Source organism: Lissotriton helveticus, chromosome 1_1 (assembly GCF_964261635.1).
Source record: "Lissotriton helveticus chromosome 1_1, aLisHel1.1, whole genome shotgun sequence".
Lineage (NCBI taxonomy): Eukaryota > Metazoa > Chordata > Amphibia > Caudata > Salamandridae > Lissotriton > Lissotriton helveticus.
The window spans coordinates 1,503,721,594-1,503,742,250 of NC_136057.1; the positions used below are offsets into that span (position 1 = coordinate 1,503,721,594).

The 20,657-nt window shown below is 45.8% G+C and overlaps 1 protein-coding gene across 7 annotated transcripts in view; it reads right to left on the reverse strand.

Annotated features, from left to right (window-relative positions):
* FIRRM (FIGNL1 interacting regulator of recombination and mitosis) overlaps nucleotides 1-20,657 on the reverse strand; it is a 3,243,174-nt gene that overhangs the window by 2,143,706 nt on the left and 1,078,811 nt on the right. For all 7 annotated transcript variants that reach the window (XM_078686707.1, XM_078686742.1, XM_078686714.1 and 4 more), the window contains one exon: nucleotides 231-315. In XM_078686707.1, coding sequence (XP_078542833.1) covers nucleotides 231-315 — 85 coding nt within the window. The remainder of the gene's footprint in view (nucleotides 1-230; nucleotides 316-20,657) is intronic.

The window sequence follows — 20,657 nt, forward strand, 5'->3', positions numbered from 1 at the left end:
CCTGGATTCAGAACTTAAGGACACAAAATAATTGGGTGTGTACGACCTTTGCAGGGTACATTGCATTACACATTATACAACCAGTGATGTGGTCATAGACGGCATGTGGTGCAGTATACATACAAAAGCAAGCTTTACTATAATACAGACAATTTAGGTTATTTGAGTAAAAATAAGTTTTCAGTAAAATATGATCCTCAACGTTAACCGTAGGAAACTGCTCAACATACTTGATTAGGAACTTCCAAGTGTTAGCATGCAAGGCGTGATCCATACTGGAAATGACAGCACAAAGCTCCAGAACCGTGTGCAGCACTGCAAAGAAGAGATTCCTGAATTAGTTACATGTTGCAACTGGCACTCACCTAGAGAACCTCGTAGCAAGTGTGGGATGATGCGCAAACGTTCCAACACAGTTTGGTGATTTCGTCAACCTCTGTGGCTACAAATACCAACTTGATAGCCGTTATCAGAAATTCAGGGCCAATAAATTGTAATTCTATTACATTCTAACAGAATAATTTAAACCAATTGATAAAAGTCTTAATTGTATCTTTATTATAATAATATCAATTGTCATGTACCTTAGACCAAGTGTGTAGCTAGCCTAGACCTAACATACATACGTCTCACTGTATGCAGCATCATGTTGTGGAACTTGAAAACAATCGGAATCTAGACCGACATACCCACTTGCGTTTTATTGTAATATGTACACTGTAATTTTAATAAACTATTTATTATTGATAGTAAAGACGGCATGGTGGTCTTAAAAAGTGGATAGCAGTTTGAACTAAAAGACCATTCTCTTATAATTTAACCTCTTTCTTTTTTATTTTTTATTTATTTATTTATTGATTCTTCTTGGCAGTGGAACATTGCATAGTATGGGATACAAACAAAACATATGAAAATTACAGTACATTAATTCATTGAACGAAAAAAAAGGGATTAACATAAAATTGATGCAGGAACAATGTAGTTTAAATCCAATTTGCAATTGGTGGCCATAATTTTTGGCCAAAAAGCTTTTTTTTCCGGCCCTTAAGTTTATACACAGCCTTTTCTAGTCGATAAATACTAAGCAGTTTAAATTGCCATTGATAAAACATCGGTGGATCGGCGTCAAGCCACCGCAAGGTTATACAGAATCGATATGCAGACATAGCCAAAAATAGAAAACCTTCTTCTTCTAGAGTTTTATTCCCAATCTGATCGGTTTGAATTCCGAGAATAGAATGACTAATTCTGGTGATAAAACAACAGTTGATTCCACGATCAGATTTAGAAAATCTTGTATTTTTGATACAAATTGAGTTAGTCTCGGACATTGAAAAAACTTGTGGATCGAGTCCGCAGCTAAAAGGCCACAGCGGCTACAATTGGTACCCTTCTGAGCATTCCATTTCGACAATTTAGAAGGTGTATAATATAAATCAAAAATAGACATGAAATGCTGACTTTTGAATGATCCATTAAATATGACCTTGCTGCCCACTTCTAGAAACCTAACAATATCGACATTCTCTATACCCAGACTTCTTTGTCATTTGTCTGCATAAACGTCTAAATTATCTTGTATTCTGCTTAGCATCATTTGATATACTGTACCGATGCGGTCTTTTTTCCTACAGCTTTCAATCAAGTCTATTTTATTCATAGATTCGGTACTTAATAAATTCTTCAACTCTAAAAAAAAAACTACGAATCTGCAAAAATTTGAAGACGACCCCTCGATTGAGACCATATTTTTTCTGAAGCTCGGTAAATGATGCAAATCGCTTATCTTGATACATAGAACCTAGAAGGCAAATGTTAAGGCCATTCCATCTGTGCATAACAGAATCGCTAAAAATCCCAGGCAGTAAAGGATTCTTCAGAAGGGGCGTATAATAATTAAGATTAGACAGAAAATGGAATCTCTTATTAATTTGTTTCCATATCTGTAGCGCCGAGGCCATAATTTTAAATTTTGTTTTTTTATAGTAACTTATTTATTTTTTTTTTTTTAAACCTTTATTTGTAAAGAGAGGATATACAAATCTGGCCTACAACCATACCGGCCGGCCGCGTCACGATAAAACAGTCAAGAAATCCAGAAGGAGGTCACAGAGTCAATCATAATGGAGAGCAATCAATACAGCCTAAAAAGGGGGGAGGGGGAGGAGGATCTGGACGGCCAGCAAACAGGAACAAAGAAGGTTAATTTTATAATATTACGATAAGGAGTATAACAGGCTCGGTAACAACATATATGAATCCGGGTTCCCAAAACAATCCATCGGCAACAAGAAAGCTAAAGGGCAGCAATGCGGAGGACTGGCATTACAGTATACGGCGATATGAAAACAGATGCAGTTAACACAAAGTAATAATCAACTATACTCCACTTATGCACACCCACCACCAAGAAGTACATTGGAAACAGAACAAAGGGACCGGAATATCGACAGCACTAAAACTAACCCATCATACTAACCTTTGGGAAAGAGAAAGAAGGAGGGGAGAGGGAGGAAGAGGGGAAAAGAAAAAGACAGACTGAAAGAGAAGAATGCCGCGCCGATACAAGCGCCCCGTAGCAAGTGACACGGAAAAGAGCAGGAATACTAGCAACGAGGAGGGCATGGGAGTCGCAATTGAAAGCAGCAGAGCCACAAGAAGGAGAGCAGCGACGATACAGACCCCACCCCAATCATACCACGGGAGGCGAGGACAGACGCGGCGCTCCTATAGAGAGACACAAAAGGACCATAGAACTAAGGAAAATAAAACAGCAAATAAGACCCAACCCACCCATCCCACCCAGCACCCCTGCAGAAGGCTATGGCCTACCCCCCAAACAGCGTGCCTGTCGCCCTAAACCAGAACCCGAAATGTAGTGAGACAAGAGAGAGAAGAGAAATAAAGAGACAAAAAGAGGACATGAAAACAGAAAGGAGTAGGAGGGAGGAGTGAAGGAGCAGAGACAATACGTTCGGCCTCAGCCCACCGCCCAACCATACAATCGTATTACGTATAAACCAAAACGACACAATCTCGAGCATCATAAAACTTACAAGGGGGTCACCCACCGCACTAAGAATATGGGCACCTGCGCCGCGGATCCGTACACCAGCAATCCACCGGAAGTCATGTCTCTCACCCCAGGCCTTTTTTAACTACAAATACCACCCACCACATGACAGCGTGAGATGAACAACACGGTGTGGGGCAAGCACACGAATGAAAGGTAGTCCGATTAAAACGTAGGCCAGGGAGGTCAATCAGTAGGCAAGAGAACAAAAGTCCGGTCAAGCAGTTCAAGTGTCCCAACAATAGTAACAAGGGCAGTAAAAGACAGGAGTTCAGTCTCGCCGTTCGAAGATGCAGGGGTCCCCCCTGCAGTACAGAGACACGTCCTCCTCAAGGCAAAGCTAGGCCGCAGTCTACCATGTTCCTCGGGCACTCGGGTAGGATGGGCCCCAGCACAATATCCAAGTCCCCAAACGCCAAGCAATGAAGGGCAGGAGGTTCCAAAGCCATCGGCTTGCAGATCTGTCGACGGACAGCGACAGTAACCCTCGTGGCGACCGAGGGGGGCGAGGCAGCGGCATCACCGAGACAAGAGGGGACCATGAAGAAGCGTCCATCCAAGATGGCGGCGGACCGCACCGATTCCCCAGGGGCACCGGGGGCCAGGGCCGCATGCAGGGATCGCAAGGCGTCAAGAACGTCGCAAATCGTAGGCTCACGCACACATGTCCAGGCCCCAGTGCAGTTCAGCCACCCAAGTCCGCCGTCTTGAGGATATCCGCGGCCTAGTTCGTTGGCCGCCATTTTGTAAATTCAGCCTCGCCACCACCCTCCGCTATTCTCGGAGCAATCCCACAGATGCGGACCCCCTCAGGCACCAAGGGGGTCCCAGCAATGGCAGCCTTGGTGCAGAAAGGAGAGCCGCCAAAGTCGGGGGCCCGCCTGTATTATCGCCGGCGCTTCTTACAAACAGAGCCCGGGCGCGAGGGTCCAGGGTCAATGGACGGAGCAGCGGCGGGGGGACCCCTTCACACGATCAGTCCACGGAGCACCGCGCCCCGTACCAGCCGCACGGCCGCCAAGGCAGACCCGGAACAGGTTCACCGGGATGTTCGCACAATGGCCTCTCGGCAGTGGCTCACTCTCTCGGCCGGGGCCGACGTTTACTACAACGCCAGGCTGGGTCCAATAGGCGAGGCCCCGGTCCTCCGGGGGGCACAACTTCGGAACCGCAGCACGCAGGAGCCTCCAAGTCAGACGGTGAGTAAGAGCAAGATGTTACGTTCCTGTTTCTGCTTGAGTGTGTCGTCTCGACGCAGGATATGTAGCAGGATACGCGAGTCAGGCCAGAAGGCTGACGGAGCCGAGCTACAAAGCGACCATTACGATCGCGAGCTTGGCTCCTCCCTTTTTATAGTAACTTGGTTCTAGAATCCTAAAAAAACATTGTCGGGCTTCAGCCCCAAGCAACATTTCATAAATTGATGGCTGCGTTGCTTCATCTATGGTCAGATCTTGGAACATTAAAATACCCATTAGTCTCAATGTGGCTGCCCAATAATATAATCGAAAACTCGGAATTTCCAAGCCTCCCCTTAGTCTTGGTAAAATACACCACTTCAAACATCGTCTAGTTCTCCGATAGCCCCATAAAAATCTAGAAATAATTCGGTCTAATTTACAACAAAAAAAAGAAGAAAACAGGGGAAAATTAGAACGAAATAAGCAAAGAAATTTTGGGAAAATAATCATTTTAATTACATTGGTATGGCCGCAGAGAGATAAATGCAGATTATTCAATCTCTCGAGTGTCCTATTAGTGGAAAGTAATAAAGGATCAGAGTTAAGGCTGACAATCAATGTTCCCTCTAATTTGTTTCCTCTGTGTGCGGCAGTGTAGGGTCTCTGTGCGCTTCAGCCGTGGCTATGTGCGCCAGGAACTACACCGCACGTGTGTGCAGCACCAAATATCACTACAAACGTTTGCTTAAAACCCTAGCAGCCCAGCACTGTTAAGAAGAGACATTTTATTCCTCTGTCTCATGTAACATTTCCTATACATTGATTTACACACTATGATTCAGTGTCTGTGTAATGTGTATGCAATGTAAAGTGCTTAACACCTTACACTGGCTATGAGTGGTGCTATTAAACAAAATAAATATGAAAGAGAGAGGGGTTTTGGAGACTTGAGGGTTACTGTTAAAGGTTGGTAATGAGAGTATCCGGGGCTGTGGTGGTCATTGGGGCGCCAACAAACATTGTCACAGTAGGCGCCACCAGCACTAAAGCCGTCCCTGCTCAAATGGCACTAATAATTACAGTGAAATTATGAAAACATCCCACATTGCAATTTGAAACCTTGGCAGCTATGTTGCTGCATTTCTTTTCTTAGTAGGGTTGAGCTGCGGGGTGAATGTGTGCATTTGTTAAGGTTTTCGTGTTAATTGCAGCTCATGATGGGTGCTGCAATTAACATGAAAACTTTAACAAATTCACAGGGACATCTTAAGGATTTTGAGTGCCAGGGCCAAACTTATTTCCGGGGCCCCTGATTTGAACAGCTTTGGATTTATGATCCAATTTCAGCTTTTTCATGTCCTTTTTGCCAGGTCACCGATACTGCAGAGGCACACTGGTCCAAATTCTAACTGCTTCCATGTAATATTCATGGATAGTTGGATGTGTTTTCAAAATTGCAATATAGACTGAAGGAAAAGGAGATGAGACTAGTGAGCAATAGGATTTAGTGGCAGAGAAAGGGAGAGAGAGGAACAAAGTAGAAAAAAAGTCAGGGCGCAAAGACGAGAAATGGGGAAGGGGTAATGGAGAAATTGGTAAGAGAGGGACGGAAAGAAATTCAGCCAGAGGCTTATGAGAACTGGGAGGGAGAACGGAGAATGGTAAACCGGTAAGAGAGAAAGCAAAGAACAGGCAGTGAGAGGGAAATGGAGACAAGAATGGGATGGAGAGAAGGGGAAAGTGGGTAAACGTGGAGCGGGACTGATATGAGGAAGAAAAAAAAGAAGAGAAGGAGACGGCGAGAGCAGCTGGGGAGTGGAAGAAAAAAGGACAAAAGATATGTCATAGAAGACAGCATGTGCGGTATGGCAATGCTTCAGAAGTAGCGCTTCTGCTTATCGACGTTGGGGTGTTCTATAAGGAGCCTTTTTTGCCATCTTGTCATTTCTAAATGCTTGCTCTATGTAACCGTGCTCACCTGAACAAACTAAGAAGGGTGGAAGATTGGTTAGGTCTTGCCAAGATGCAGGTCTGAGCAGATGGCAGCTGCAAGTGTGTAAATGACTGGTCCATCTGTCGGGAGTATTCTCTTCACTAACGCTTGCTTCCCTTCTCTTTTTGAAATTCAGGGGCAGCAACATTGTTGTGGTGCCACCAGGGCTTTAAGTGGAAGCTTTTTCAATATTATATGAAATCCATAGTTGCTGCTTATTTATCTCATGCAACTAACAACCACTGACAAAGCCAACAGTCCGACTTGTTGTAGGTATGATGTTACTTGTTGTATCATATATCTGGATGCAATGACAAACAGGAAAATACAAGTTGGGGGGCACACTATGCGAAGCACAGAAACATTTAAAAAGTCACACAATCCACCCTCACCCCACCTCTAGTAAGAAGAGAAATACAGCAAGTCTACAAACACGGCCTGTGCTTTACACACCTGGTTTGTAGAATTGCTGCATTTCTTTTCTTAATAAAGCGCAGCAGCAGGGTGATTGTGTGTCTTTGTTAAAGTTTTCAGGTTAATCATAGCGCCCGTCTGGAGCTGCAATTAACAAGAAAACTTCCAGATGAAGTGAAACGGGATGACTAGGAGTGGGCAGTGTGCTTAGAGGCTTTTATAGGTGAGAAAAGTGATCACTGAACTGCTATCCAACTTTCATATCCTTGAAAAAATACAAACTTAGACCAACATTACAACGCTGACAAGAGATCTGTGAAAACCTGCACCATCACTGCACTGGTACATCACCTGGTCACGTGGAATGCTCAGGTCACAGATCATCATGCATAAAAAACACACTTGTTTAGATGTAAGTTTCTCAAGACAATAATAGAAAAATAATTAAGACCCTAAAAAAGACGCTGCTCCTCCACTGCTCAAGACTGCTGTTACCGGGAGGAGCCAAGCTCGTGACCGCAATGGCCGCTCTGTAGCTCGGCTCCGTCAGCCTTCCTGCCCAACACGCAAATCCTGACAAATATCCTGCCCCTAGACGACACACTCGGGAAGAAACGGAAACGAGAAATAACGCTCGTACTCACCGTCTGGCCTGGGGGCTCCTGCGTGCTGTGGATCCGAAGCTGTGCTCCTGCTTGGTTCGGGGCCTTCACGGTGTGGAGACCGGAGCCTTGCCTACGTGGATCGGCCGGGGTGGCGATGTCGGCGGCGGCCCCCGGCGGGAGAGAGGGCCGACTGTGAGAAGACGTTGTGCGATTGTTCCGGTGGGTCCAGCGGCCGGGAGGCCCAGTGGTAGGGCGCGGCGCGCCGTGGATGGGGGTAGACCGTGCAGGAGGACGCCCCCGTTGCTGCCTCGTCCGGCCATCTTGAAGCCCTGCGCCCGGAGTCGGCGTGTGATGCCCGCGGGTGGTGGCGCAGACGGACTCCCCGAATTTGGTGGCGCATCTTTCTGCACCAAGATTGCCATTATTGGGGCCTGCGTGACCTCCAGGGTTGTTCTCGCTTAAGAGCCCGCTCCGGGAGTTGCGGAGGGTGGTGACGCGGCTGAACCCGCAAAATGGCGGCCGACGCCCTGGGAAACGGATTTCCTCAGAGCGACTGACTTGTGTGGCTGGAGTGCGCGGGGGCCTGGTCATGTGAGCGTGAGCCCACGATTGGTGATGTCCTTGACGCCCTGCAGTCTCTGCATGCGGCCTTGGCCCCCGGTGCCCCTGTGAAAGGTATACGGTCCGCTGCCATCTTTGATGGACCGTTCTTCATGGACGCGGATCGACTTCGTGGTGGCGCTGCTTCGTTCCCCTTGATCGCTGCGAGGAGTGCTATCGCAGTGCATCGACAAGACTGCAAGCCTGCGGCCCGAATCTCCTGGCAGTTGTGAGTGTGGAGTGCGAGGACGTGGGCTCCATGTTGGGGCCCGAACTTGCTCGAGGGTTCGAGGAGCGTTGTGGACTGCTGCTCCGATCTACTTTGGTGAGGTTGTGCTGTTGTACTGCGGGGGAGCCTCTACTTTCTTATACGGCGAGACTGAACTCCTGTTTTTTGCTGCTCTTGGTGTCATCGTTGAGAGTTCCGGACTGCAGAGAAAGACTCTTGTTTTGTTGCTGGTTGCCAGGGCCCCCTGGTCTACACCCTTGCCTTGTTTTGTTCCTATCGAGTAGCCTCTCCATCTTGATATGTTTGCTTTCCACTGCTATATCATGTGTGGTAGTGATGACTAGGAAAGGCCAGGGGTGAGCCAAACTGAACCCTGAGGACTGCCGGTGAACGGATTGTGATGGGCAGACCCCCAATCATGATAATATGGACGATCCCTTTGAGAGTTTATGCTACCTGAGATTGTGTCGATCTCGTTTAGACGCTGCAGGATTGTGTGGGTGGGCGGGGGGCTGGGGCCGAACGATTCGATTGATGGTCTCCTTCCCCCCCCTCTTGATTCTTTCCCCCTTTTTTTTTTTGTCTTTTTATTCCTCTTTCTCCTTGACTTCTCTATATTTCGGGTTCTGATTTAGGGCGACAGGCACGCTGCTGGGGGGGTAGGCTGTAGCCTTCTGCAGGGGTGCAGGGTGGGGTGGGTGGGCGGGGGCTTCTTCTCTGTTTTCTTTTCCTTAGTATTATGGCTCTTTTGTATCCCTTTATCGGAGCGCCGCGTCTGTACTGGTCTCCCATGGTGCGATTGTGGGTGGGAACTGGAGGTGTGTTCTTCTTCTTCTTACGGTTTTGCCACATTGCTATTACGACTCACATGCCCACCTTGCTGGCGATATCCTTACTTTCTTCGCGTGCTTATTGCTATGGGGCGCTTGCATCGGCGCGGCGTTCTCTCCTTCTTGCTTATATTATTTCTCCCCTTTCCTCCCTCCCTTCTCCCCTCTTTTTCTTCTTTAGGTTAGTATAGCGGATGATTGTGTCTACTGTTGCTATTCCGGTTCCTCCGTTCTGTCTCAAACATGTAACTGGGTGATATGTAGACAAGGGACGAGCCACGGTGGGTACTGCTCTGATATATGGCGTCCATATCCTGCTTGATGTAAACTGTTGCTGATGTTATCCATATTGATGCCCTTATGTTTCGCTGTTTGTTTCGTGGCCCGCTATGGGACCTCGGATATCCATACACTGCAATTGATCCTGCTATACTCCTTATTATAAAATTAACCTTCTTTGATCCTGTTCGATGGCCGTACTTAACCTTTCCAGACTGTCCTGATTGCCTCTATATTGTTGGCTGCTTCCGGGGTACATCCCTCCGGAGTCATTGGCCTCTCATACTGTGTCGTGGCCGGCCTGACTGGTTGTAGGCCCGTATTTGTATTTTCCTTACTGCATAATAAAGGTTTTCATTAAAAAAAAAAAAAAAAAAAGACTGCTGTTACCATCATCAGTCTTACACTGGGTCAAGGTTTATGTAGCCTATTCTTCAGACTTACACCTTAAGCACCTACTTAAAAAAAATAGAGAAATACCACAAACGTTTCCCCTATCTTCCTTCCTCTGACCCCATTAAACCCGGAAAGAATAAGCACCCTACAATTTGAAAAATACTTAGAAGCAAGCCAACTGTTGAATTCCCATTAGTCACTTTTCTGTCCCAACCACAGTATGGAAGCTGCACTACTAGATCTATGGCAAGCTCCTATCACAAGACAGTCTGCTTAACCTGATGAATTTCAGAGCTGAGTTTTGTACAGAAGATCACGCCCTTTCGCTCTAATGTAAGCAAGTACAAAAAAGCTAATCTCATTAACAGTCAACTGCTTCTTGTTAAAATGTCACATTTTGTCAAAAGGGGTTGTTAAAACTGTACTACCAGCATGACCATAACAGACACTCAAGCAAGTCTCTGTCATTGGCAGTCTAATCACAACTAAAAAGATGGCTGGAGAGTTTCGCTGCTTTCCTATTCAGATGGATTTCATTTATACTAGCCATTGTTACTGCGTATATATCTTATGCAACTAGCAACCAATTACAAAGTCAATAGTCCAACTTGTAGGCATGATCAGGGCTTTAAGAGGGCGGGGTCTCACCGGTGCTGAGCACTTACAGTTTTTTAAAGGGGGACTCGAAACTGGTCTCTAACGGGCTCTGTTTTATGCCCTGGCACAGGCAGTCCTTTTTTTCCAGACTGCAGTGACAGCAGGCACATCGATATGCACTTGCTCACACTGCTCACTTTTCACTAGTAGAGAAGTTAGGGCATGACGTCATACCTGGTGAGCCTTGTAGGTATGGTGACCAGGAGTCCCAGATTTATCTCGACCGTCCCGGTTTTCCAACAGTTGTCCCGGCAGATTTCGAGAAAAGTGGCTCATATCCCGTTTTTTTTAAAGGGTGAACTAAAAACAGTGAGAGGCATGTTTTTTGGTGTTCCAAAGCAGGGCTAGTAAGCAACTGTTATAAGTAGGCAGTTTAATTAACAGTCAATGATGCTGGTTTTAAAAATTACATTTTATTTATTTTCTTAGTGCCTGTTCTGTGTTTCTATGAGGATGAGGACTGTCATTATTTGCCACCTTATCGATATAAATTTGTGGTCCTTCCTCTATTTTTGCAAAATGTCCAGTTTTTTGGGCCGCACGCTCTAGTCACCTTACTTGTAGGTGATGGTAAATCCTTTAAAGAGAGTCATTTTCTCTCTGGATTTCCCTTCTCTTTGTGAAACTCAGGAACAGCAACATTGTTGTGGTGCCACCAGGGCTTTAAATTGAAGCCTTTTCAATATTACACACAAGCCATAGTTGCTGCTTATTTATCTTATGCAACTAACAACCATTGACAAAGCCGATAGTCCTGACTTGTAGGTACGATGTTATTTGTTGTATCATATATCTGGATGCAGTGACAGAACAGCAAAATACAAGTCGGGCGGTACACTATGCGAAGTTCAGACTTTTAGCTTATGTGGCTTAAGCCAGGGCCTTAATTACACTGGCCACGCACCTTTGCGAGACCCCCAAGTTTTTTCATCCCACTTAAAGCCCTGGGTATGATGTTACTTGTTGTATCATATATCTGGAAGCAATGACAGAAACAGTAAAATACAAGTAGGGTGGCACATTATTCAAAACACAGAAAGGTTTAAATCACCCCAAAGCTGTGCTCTATTAATTAGAGAAATTTAGCAAGTGTACAAACACGACGTGTGCTTTTCACGCCGTGTTTGTAGAGTTGCTGCATTTCTTTTCTTGACAGAGCTGGGCTGCGGGGTGATTGTGGGGCTTTGTTAAAGATGCCAGGTTAATCACAGCGCCCGTCTGGAGCTATAAGTAACCTGACTACTTTAACAAAGTCACACAATCACCCCGCAGCCCATCTCTGTTAAGAAAAGAAATGCAGCAACTCTACAAACACGACGTGTGCTTTTCACGCCGTGTTTGTAGAGTTGCTGCATTTCTTTTCTTAACCGAACTGGGCTGCGGGGCGATTGTTTTTTTTTTTAAAGATTTCAGGTTAATCACAGAGCCTGTCTGGAGCTGTAAGTAACCTGGCAACTTTAACAAAGTCACACAATCATCCCGCAGCCCAGCTCTGTTAAGAAGAGGAATTCAGCAAGTTTACAAACACGACCTGTGCTTTTCACGCCTTGTTTGTAGACTTGCTGAATTTCTTTTCACAATAGAGCGCAGCTGCAGGGTGATGGGCACATTGTGTGCTTTTGTTTAAAGTATTCATGCTAATTGCAGCTCGTGACGGTGCTGCAATTAATATGAACACTTTAAACAAAAGCACACAGTAGGCACCGCAGCCAGGCTCTACAAGAAACACCCGGTTTTCGCGCCGCTAGCTTTTTACAAACAGCGGCGCGAATGTTGTTGATTGATGTGCTGTGTGTGTGCGCGCTCCACACACAGCAAAGCGCGCTTCATGCCAGAGAGGTGCGCACCCGCCCAGCCGCGCACGTTATTGGGAACAGTGCTGACAATGTCTTCGACTTTAGCAGTAATTGTAACCCCAAGATATGAGGCGGTAGATGCATATACACCCCCTTCTGGTCTTCCTTCGGGCGAGTGGATAACCTGGGTCTTTGAGACGTTCAGTTTATATCCTGATAACTCGCCGAATTCCTGGGCAAGTTCAACAATCTTAGGTAATGATAAGGCTACATCAGAAGTGACAATCGCGACATTGTCAGCGTATGCAAGAATTTTGTGTTCTACCTGATGCAATATGACAGGAGGAATTCATCTTCATTTATAAGTCTATTCAAGTATGGATCGATATATAGCGCAAACAGAAGGGGAGAACAGGGACAACCCTGTCTTGTCCCCCTTGTGATCGGGAAGGGACTAGACACTTCGGTTCCCACACGAATTACAGCCTTAGGATAGAAATATAGCGCTTCAATGGCTGTGATATATTTTGCAGGGAACCCCTTCCAGGCCAAGACAGACCACAAGAACCCCCAGTCGACCCTGTCGACAACGCCGACCGGGGATCCCGTGGCCTGTGCCCAATCCAGCAAGGTAATAATACGTCTGATGTGATCACTAGTATCCCTATTCTTAAAGCCATGCTGAATCTTTAAGACCAAGACAGGCATTATCACATCAGATAGTAAAAAAAATTCTAAAACATTAGCCAATAGATTAAATGATATAAGAGATATCGGTCGGTATGAACCTAGTTCATTAGCATCTTTCCCTTTCTTTTTGAATATCACAATAGTAGCCAAAGACCATGAGGCGGGTGGATGACCTAAAAAAGCTTGGTGGAATATCTTGAGTAATTCAGGTTTAAGCAAGTTTCTAAAGCTACGATAAAATTCTAACGGGATTTGGTCCGTCCCCATCGCTTTCCCAGGGGCTAGACTAAGGATTGCTAATTCGATCTCTTCCCAAGTTATAGGCGCTGCTAAAATAGCTATATCTCCTTCCATCAATGACATATTATCGATATTCCTCAAATAATCCGATGGATCCTTAGCTGCATGGATTTTTGTTACTTGACTTATTATATAATAACCTATAAAAGTCGCTATATGCCTTCAAAAACCCCGCTTTAGAATCTTTTTTTTTTTTTTTTTTTTTTAAAACCTTTATTGTGCATGAAAAGAACAAATACGGGCCCACAACCGTCGGGTCGGACACGATACTTCAAAGCACAAATGCAAGTAAAACAGTCCCCCAGCGGCATCAGGTAAGTGAGCAACAATCAATGGACATTACAGTGAAGAGACGCATGGCGCCGGGGAGAAGGAGCAATGAAGGTTAAATTTTAAAATTTTTCTGGTCGAAATAATTTCAATAAAGAATAAGAACAAAGGAATACTGAGCCCGTACAATAGCTTCACTACATGAGCAGGCGGCATCGATACTAAAAACAACAATGGAGATGAATACATCGGACAAAATGGCGGTACAAAGAAAACTACAAGAGCAGCAACCAGGATTCACGTACCCCCAACTGTGCCACCCCCCCCACTAACCCCTATCGCGGACCCAGAAAAGAAACAGGTAAAGAAAGCGCAGAAAAATAGAAAATGAGGCCCATAGAAACTAAATGACAAAAACTAAATCCCTCCCCCCACCCTACAGCAATGCGGAGGCTACGGCCTACCCCCCCCCCCCCGGCAGAGTGTCTGTAGCCCACTAAAGAACCCGAAATATAGACGAGAAAGGAAGAAAGAAAAAGGGAAAAATGGAAAGAAAAAGGAAGAAAAAGCCCTAACAGCAGAGAGAAAGGGAGCGAGAAAAGAATAAACTAATCCACTACTCCCAGAAAAAGGAAAGGTGAGGAGGAGCCCACCCAATATCAGGATCTCCCGGACATCCCAGCCATATACACCATCTACGCCACATGCAACAGTAAATTTGGAAGACATGAAACAAAAAGAGGGTCAGAATCTATTACACCCAGAACCCCGGGCCAGCACACAACCCCCCGCCAATACATCAGGAAGAATAAAGAACCGGACATAGCAAATAAATCGTAGGCAGGGAAAGTCAGCACCTGAAACGCAAGCAACACAGAAAAATGCAGTTCAGTCCGGATCTCCGCCAGCCGAGCAAACAAAACCAATGAGGGAAGAACCGTCAGCCCTGTCCTGAACGTCCAAATTTCTCCAGGCATGGCCACCACTGCAAGCACTCCCCAGGCAGAACAAAGGAGCAAGATGGCCGCCCCTGACAAGGAAGAAGCAGAGGAGGAGGAAAGGAGCGCCCCCAGGCAACCACAAGTTCAGCGTCCAAACCGATGAACACCCCTTCCAACGCAGAATAAGAGTCACTCCACCACAGTAGAAACGAGGCTCCAGAGGCAAAAACGACGAGGGAGGCCAACAATTGGAAGGTCAATAAGCTGAGCCTCGGTAGCGATTGCGCAGGCATAACCACAGTGTTCAAAGTGGAGGGAGACCTTGTAATCAGAGTTCCATCAATAACGAAACACACAACAATGTTGCCAGGGACACATCGCACCTCCGTCCCCTCATTCTGTAACATTGTATCCGCATCAGAAGTAGTTGGAGGCAGCAGGGTGCCAGCCAGCCCCTGTCTCGGCACGCCAGGTAAAGCACCCTCCATCTTCAATATCAGCGCTCGGATGTTTCGACGCCACGTCGCCCCTAAGTCAGCAAGGGCAACCAGGATATCACCATTAGTCAGGCCGCTTTGCGACCGTAGCCGGTCCGCACTATTCAGCGGTACCCCCGGATCAACTTCTATCACGGGGACCGGCAGGACAACACAAAGCCGGGACAAGGAAGCAGCCATCTCCCCGTCACAGAAGGCAGGCGCAGTCGTCACCCCGTCAGAGAGCCCAAAATAGGGGGAGGGGGGCCATGCCGTTACCGTAGGAAAACAGACGTTCGAACCATCAGTGAGAACGCGGCCCACAGCAGGGGGGGGGCCGCGCAGGACGAGAGTCTCCCCGCTTCGTGCAAATACGGGCAGTCCACAGTAGAGAAGGCGCCCCAAGATGGAGTCCGTGCCGTTTGCGAATAGCGCAGCGGAGGGAAGCGCCGAGTGAAGGGCTCCAGACGCGTCAAGAAACACTCCGTAGGCAGAGGAACGCCCACAACACTAGAAGGATTCACTCCCTCCGCCGCAGTAGCCGGTCACGCTCCCGCAGCCGACGGCACCGTCCAGCGGTGGCGAGCAGTAGAGGTCTCCCAGGCAGCCTCGGATGTCGACAAACGTTGCGAGGGTTGCTTCAAAACAGCTGGCGGAGACCGTAAAAGAACGCATTCGGCAGCAGCGCGTTCATGTCTCCGTTGCAGCACGGTGCAAGTAAGGATAAAGTCAGGATATCAAAGCGAAGTCAGATGGCTCGCGGAGCCGGGAGCCTACACGTCCGTCCCGTCCGCCATCTTGGCTCCTCCCTCCCCGCTTTAGAATCTTGAATTCCTCCTGCCACATCTATAATTTTTGTTATCTCATTTGAAGTGGCCTTTTGCCTTAACCTTTGAGCTAAGATTCTCCCCGTTTGCTCACTTAGTTCATAACACTCCGTTTTATGTTGTTTATATTTAGCAGCGACCTGATCCACTATATGAGAGTATAAAACGGCTCTTTCGATAGTTAAGAGTCTTTGAGCCTCTTCGGCATCTTGACCAAGTTGGATACTGGCAGCCAGATTTATTTCTAAAATCCTTACTCTTTCGAGTTTGTTCTTAAAGTCTACCTGTGTCTTCCTACGCTGAAAGTTAGAATAACTAATAGTTTCCCCCTGACTATAGATTTAAAAGCATCCCACACGACTTGTATTGAAGCTGTATTGTTATTACGTTCAAAGAAACCTTTAATAGTTTCAGCCACATGACGGAGATAATTTTTATCGGACAGAAGGCTTCTTTGAAATGACCATTGATTGTAAATGTTACAGCGATTAGAAGGTAGCAATAATTCCAGAATGACAGGATTATGATCTGAAACCAGCTGAGGTAATACCTCGGTTTCAACGTTTTCCAAGAGCGAAAAAGAGATAAAAAAATAATCTAATCGAACAAACTTATTGTGAGGGATCGAAAAAAAAGTGTAACCAGGATCACTGGGTTGTAATTTGTTCCAAACATCATATAATCTGTTTGTTAATACCAAATCCCTTAAAGCTCTGTAAGTCCTACTCTTACGGCCTCTATAATTCCTAATGGTCCTGATGTCACAGTTAGATTCAACATGAATATTTAGATCACCACAAAAAATTATGGGCTGGCACCAGGACGCCAATTCTAAATTGACCGTGTTGAAAACCTCATTGTCATCCAAATTAGGACCATATAAACAACAAACAGTAAATTTATTACCATCAACAGCTACTTCTGCCAGCCCCCATCTTCCCCATTTATCCGCTAATGACCTAAGACATTTCCCGATCCCTTGTTTCATACATATTGCTATTCCTCTTTTAACACCAGTTTGCTTAGAGGTTACTAAGACCTCGAGACCCAAATTCCTCAATGTATTCCTTTTGTCCCATGAAATGTGTGTTTCTTGAATGCACAAAATATCCACACATAATAACTGAATAAATCTGCGTAGGACCCCTATTTTGTTTTAATCATTAAGGCCATTGACGTTCAGTGTGCATAGCTTGATCTTTCTATCCATTTTGGCAAACATTCAAACCAAACTTAACAAGTCGTACCTTCCGTTTTCTTAGAGTTGTACAAAAAAAACAAAGAAGCCAGGAAAAAAGATAAACAATCTTGCTGTGTGTACCCCGAGCAACTACCACTGCCTTACACCCCCACCACCAACCCAACCCTACCCACCCTCCGCCCAGCAAAAACCCACCCCCCCCACACTCCCCAACAAATGAGGCTCAGGAACATCCAGTTCCCGATAAGTATGGAGTGCCGTGTTCCCCCACCCTTGAAGGCCCCAGGAGGAGAACCATGTCACAAAAAAGAAAGTAACATCTAATCAAAATAAATCAGTTCAATACTTTAGACGTTCTTATTCTTTACAGCGAGTTCATAAAGAATCTAAGTATTCCTTCGCTTTGATTTCCGATAGGAAAAATTTGGTCTGCCCCTTAAACACAATTTTCAATTTGGCTGGATTTTGCAGTGGCCCCCTTCCTCTGAAAATCTGGAATAAGTTATGGCAGATGCCAACGTTGGGACACTGTACCCTGACAAAAATCAGGTCAGACAAAAAACTCCCAGTTTTTGGCTTCCACTTTTCTATCGGGTCTAGCTAACAAATAAATTTCCTCCCTAGCAAGAAAATTATTAAAACAGACCAGAATAGCCCTAGGATACTCTTCCGATCCCTGTCGTTGTTTTCTTATGGCAAACGGAAATCTATGTGCTCTTTGCACTTCTTTAGACCAGTCCCAGGATGTCAGGTCGGAAAAAGCTTCATTTAGTAGCTCAATTATAAACCTTCTTACATCGGGCCCTTCCTTTTTTTCGGGTATACCAAGAAAACGTAAATTGTTTCTACGAGCCTGATTCTCCAAAACTGACAGCTTATACGTTAAATCATCTTTATGGGCTTTGATATTCTCGAGTTCTTGCTTCTGTGCTATAGTCTCATCTTCCAAAGCTGAAATTCTTGCCTCAGTTTCTGTCACTCTATCGGCAGTTTCGGCACAAAGTTTTATAGCTCTCGGACTGCATTCTTGACCTTGGAGCAGGTGGCCTGAGTGCGCTGATTCTCTGCTTTGCTTTCAGCGTGGTGGCTCATCATAGTATTGTATAGAGTAGTTAGGGTAATCTCATTAGTGTATGTAGTATTATTCTCATGGGCTGTGACCTCTGAGCCGTTATCCATCCCATCTCCTTCCTGAAATTTATCCGTAGGTAATCCCTCTTTCGGCCGATCCTCAATATGGAATTCAAAATCCTTAGAGGCAGCGCGCTGGAACACTTTTTTCTACGTCTCCTCACCGTGGAGGCACTTCTATTCGGCGAGTTTGGATTGGAATTAAGCGCCGCTTCCACTTCAATAGAGCTGCTTTCACTACTGTACTCTGCCCAGTCCTTACTAATATTCGTACTTTCGTCAGAAGAGGGGTCAGATAAAGAGTAGAAATTTTCCACCGCTTCTAAAGATCCAGGATACTCTGGTTCAGAGGTGGGACAAGTAGTACCAGACGCTTGCGGCATACTTAATTCTTGATTTGCTCCATCCAAATCGATACTTCTCAGAATATCCCCCTCTGATACCCCGGAGAGTCCGTCGACCGTAGTGCCCCTTCTCCTGCGCTCTGAAATCGGTGTTGGCGGGATTGGCAGCGCTCGTGGACCAGCATCAGTTACACCCCCTCTAGATTGGGCAGCTTCGTTTTTTTTCCTTGCTGATTGCTTCTCGAACAACACTGGAAGCGTAAGGGTAAGGGGACCTTGCTTCTAAGTACATGCCGGTATCGATGCAACAGATTTTAGAGAGGGTTTATTCACCTTCTGAACACCATTAGCAGCGCAGGCAGTATTATTCGCCGCATTATCAGCATTATCGGGAGAGTTCTCACCTGCACCTGAGGGATTTCCTTCGCTGTTTTCAGCGATATCAACGCTTCCAGCGCTTTCAGTATTTTCACATGTGGCTCCCTGTGCTTTGTTTTTGCGGGTAGTGGTCTGAGTTGGATTTTTAGGTGGCATTGTCCTTTTGCGGTACCCCCCGCGACCACGAACCACACTGCTCTAAGTCACTCTGCTCTGGATCCAAAGCTGGAACACGGGGAAAGGCCAGAGTGGGGCGCGCCGTTGAACACTAAACAAATCAATCAGCATTCGGGTTGCATGCACCGGGAGGCGGCACCCCGTCCCTCGGATGACCGGAGCTCACTCCTTTCAGTCTTTTCGTCCCCCTTAGATCGGATGAAGGTACAACGGCTTCACTTTGCCTCCCGCCTGATACCGATAACAATACTGTAGCGAGTTGTTGCTCCAGCAAGCTCGGACTCCCGCCCTGCTCGGCCAGCCAGAGCTCCGTTCAGCTGATGCGGATAAGAGCCAGGTGTAACTGCCACGGAGGGTTGCCGGACACCGCTGGAGTTACCGTAACGAACACAGAGTTTCAGGTAGGAGCGGTATAGGCCTCAATAACAGAAACGCTGTGACCGCTGTAAAAATCGGAAACAAGACATCAAAGCGGTTTTCCCTCCAAAGGCATTCGGAGCGAGGGGCTAAGCTGCTTACACAGCCTGTGTCGCGGCCGCCATCTTGCCTCAACACGCTCTAGGACAACCAATCCATATAATTTAACCTCTTTCAGAAACCACATTAAACTCTTGTCTCTTCGCTAAAATAAATACAGGTACAAGCAATTACTCTTTCTCATAAACCAGCCCGTCACACACACATGCAATACAACAGTTCGAAGGGATGAATGCACATTCTGTTTGCTTGAAAAAGTTGTATCAAAAAAGGGTTAAACGAATAAAATGCGATTATTTACAAAATTAAACAGCCAAATTGAATGAATGTGCATGCGCAAAATGTATAAAATATTTGTTTCCTCAGAGGTCTTGGATAAAGCTAACAGTGAAAAGTGTATGAAAGTAACTACAATAGCTCAAGGTCTGCTTCTTCTCTAGTCAGCTCACATGCATGTAGCAAAATGTTCAAACGGGTTTAACGTTTATAGAAATGCATAATCAACAAGCATTTGCAATGCAATAGGTCTCGCATTTGTGAGAGTTGGAGCTATTAGCGCTGTGAATGACAATGTCTTTTACCCATGTGTTTTGGTTTGGAGTGGATGTATGTGGTGTGAAGTGGAATTAGGAGGTTTGGATTGGAATTGTGTGTGGTGGAATTGTGTGGAGTGGATTTGTGTTGTGGAATTATTTGGCATAGTGTGCAGTGGAAATTGGTGGATAGTGTTTATGTGGCAATGAGTGTACTGGAATTATGTGGATTAGGATGGTGTGTCAAAGTGTAATTATGTGGAACAGCATCTTGTGGAGTGGTATGTTGTGGGGTTTAATTATGCGGTGTGCTGTTGAACTTTGAAGCATAATGTGGAAATTTGTTGTGTGGATCGGATGTACGTGGTGTGTTATGTAATTGTGTTGCGGAGTTGAATTATGTGGTTTGTTCAATTATGTGGTGTGGAATGGAAAATGTAGAGTAAAATAAATTGTGTGGCGTGGATGTGTGTGGCATTGAGTGAAATTATGCCAATTTGAATTATGTGGCATTGTGTGGAGTGTCTTAGAGAAGGACTGGTTAACTCACTCAGTGCAATGTGGAAGAGGTAAAGAAAATGTTACTTACGAGTAGACATCTGTTCTTGTCATGTAGAGCTGTAGATTCACAAGCTTTGCATAGCCCTGCCATCTGGGTTTGGATATTTGCAAATTGTTTTTGTTCGAAAAAGTCTTTTCAAGTCACAAGGTATGGCAACTCCTCCTTTCGGCAATAGTATGCATGGGCATGGACCCCATTGTTAGATTGTTTACCGTCCGAGGGTGAGAATGGAGTTAGTATTATAGAAAGAGATAACCATGGTAAATAACAAACTGCAACAGGTATAGGTACCCTGGG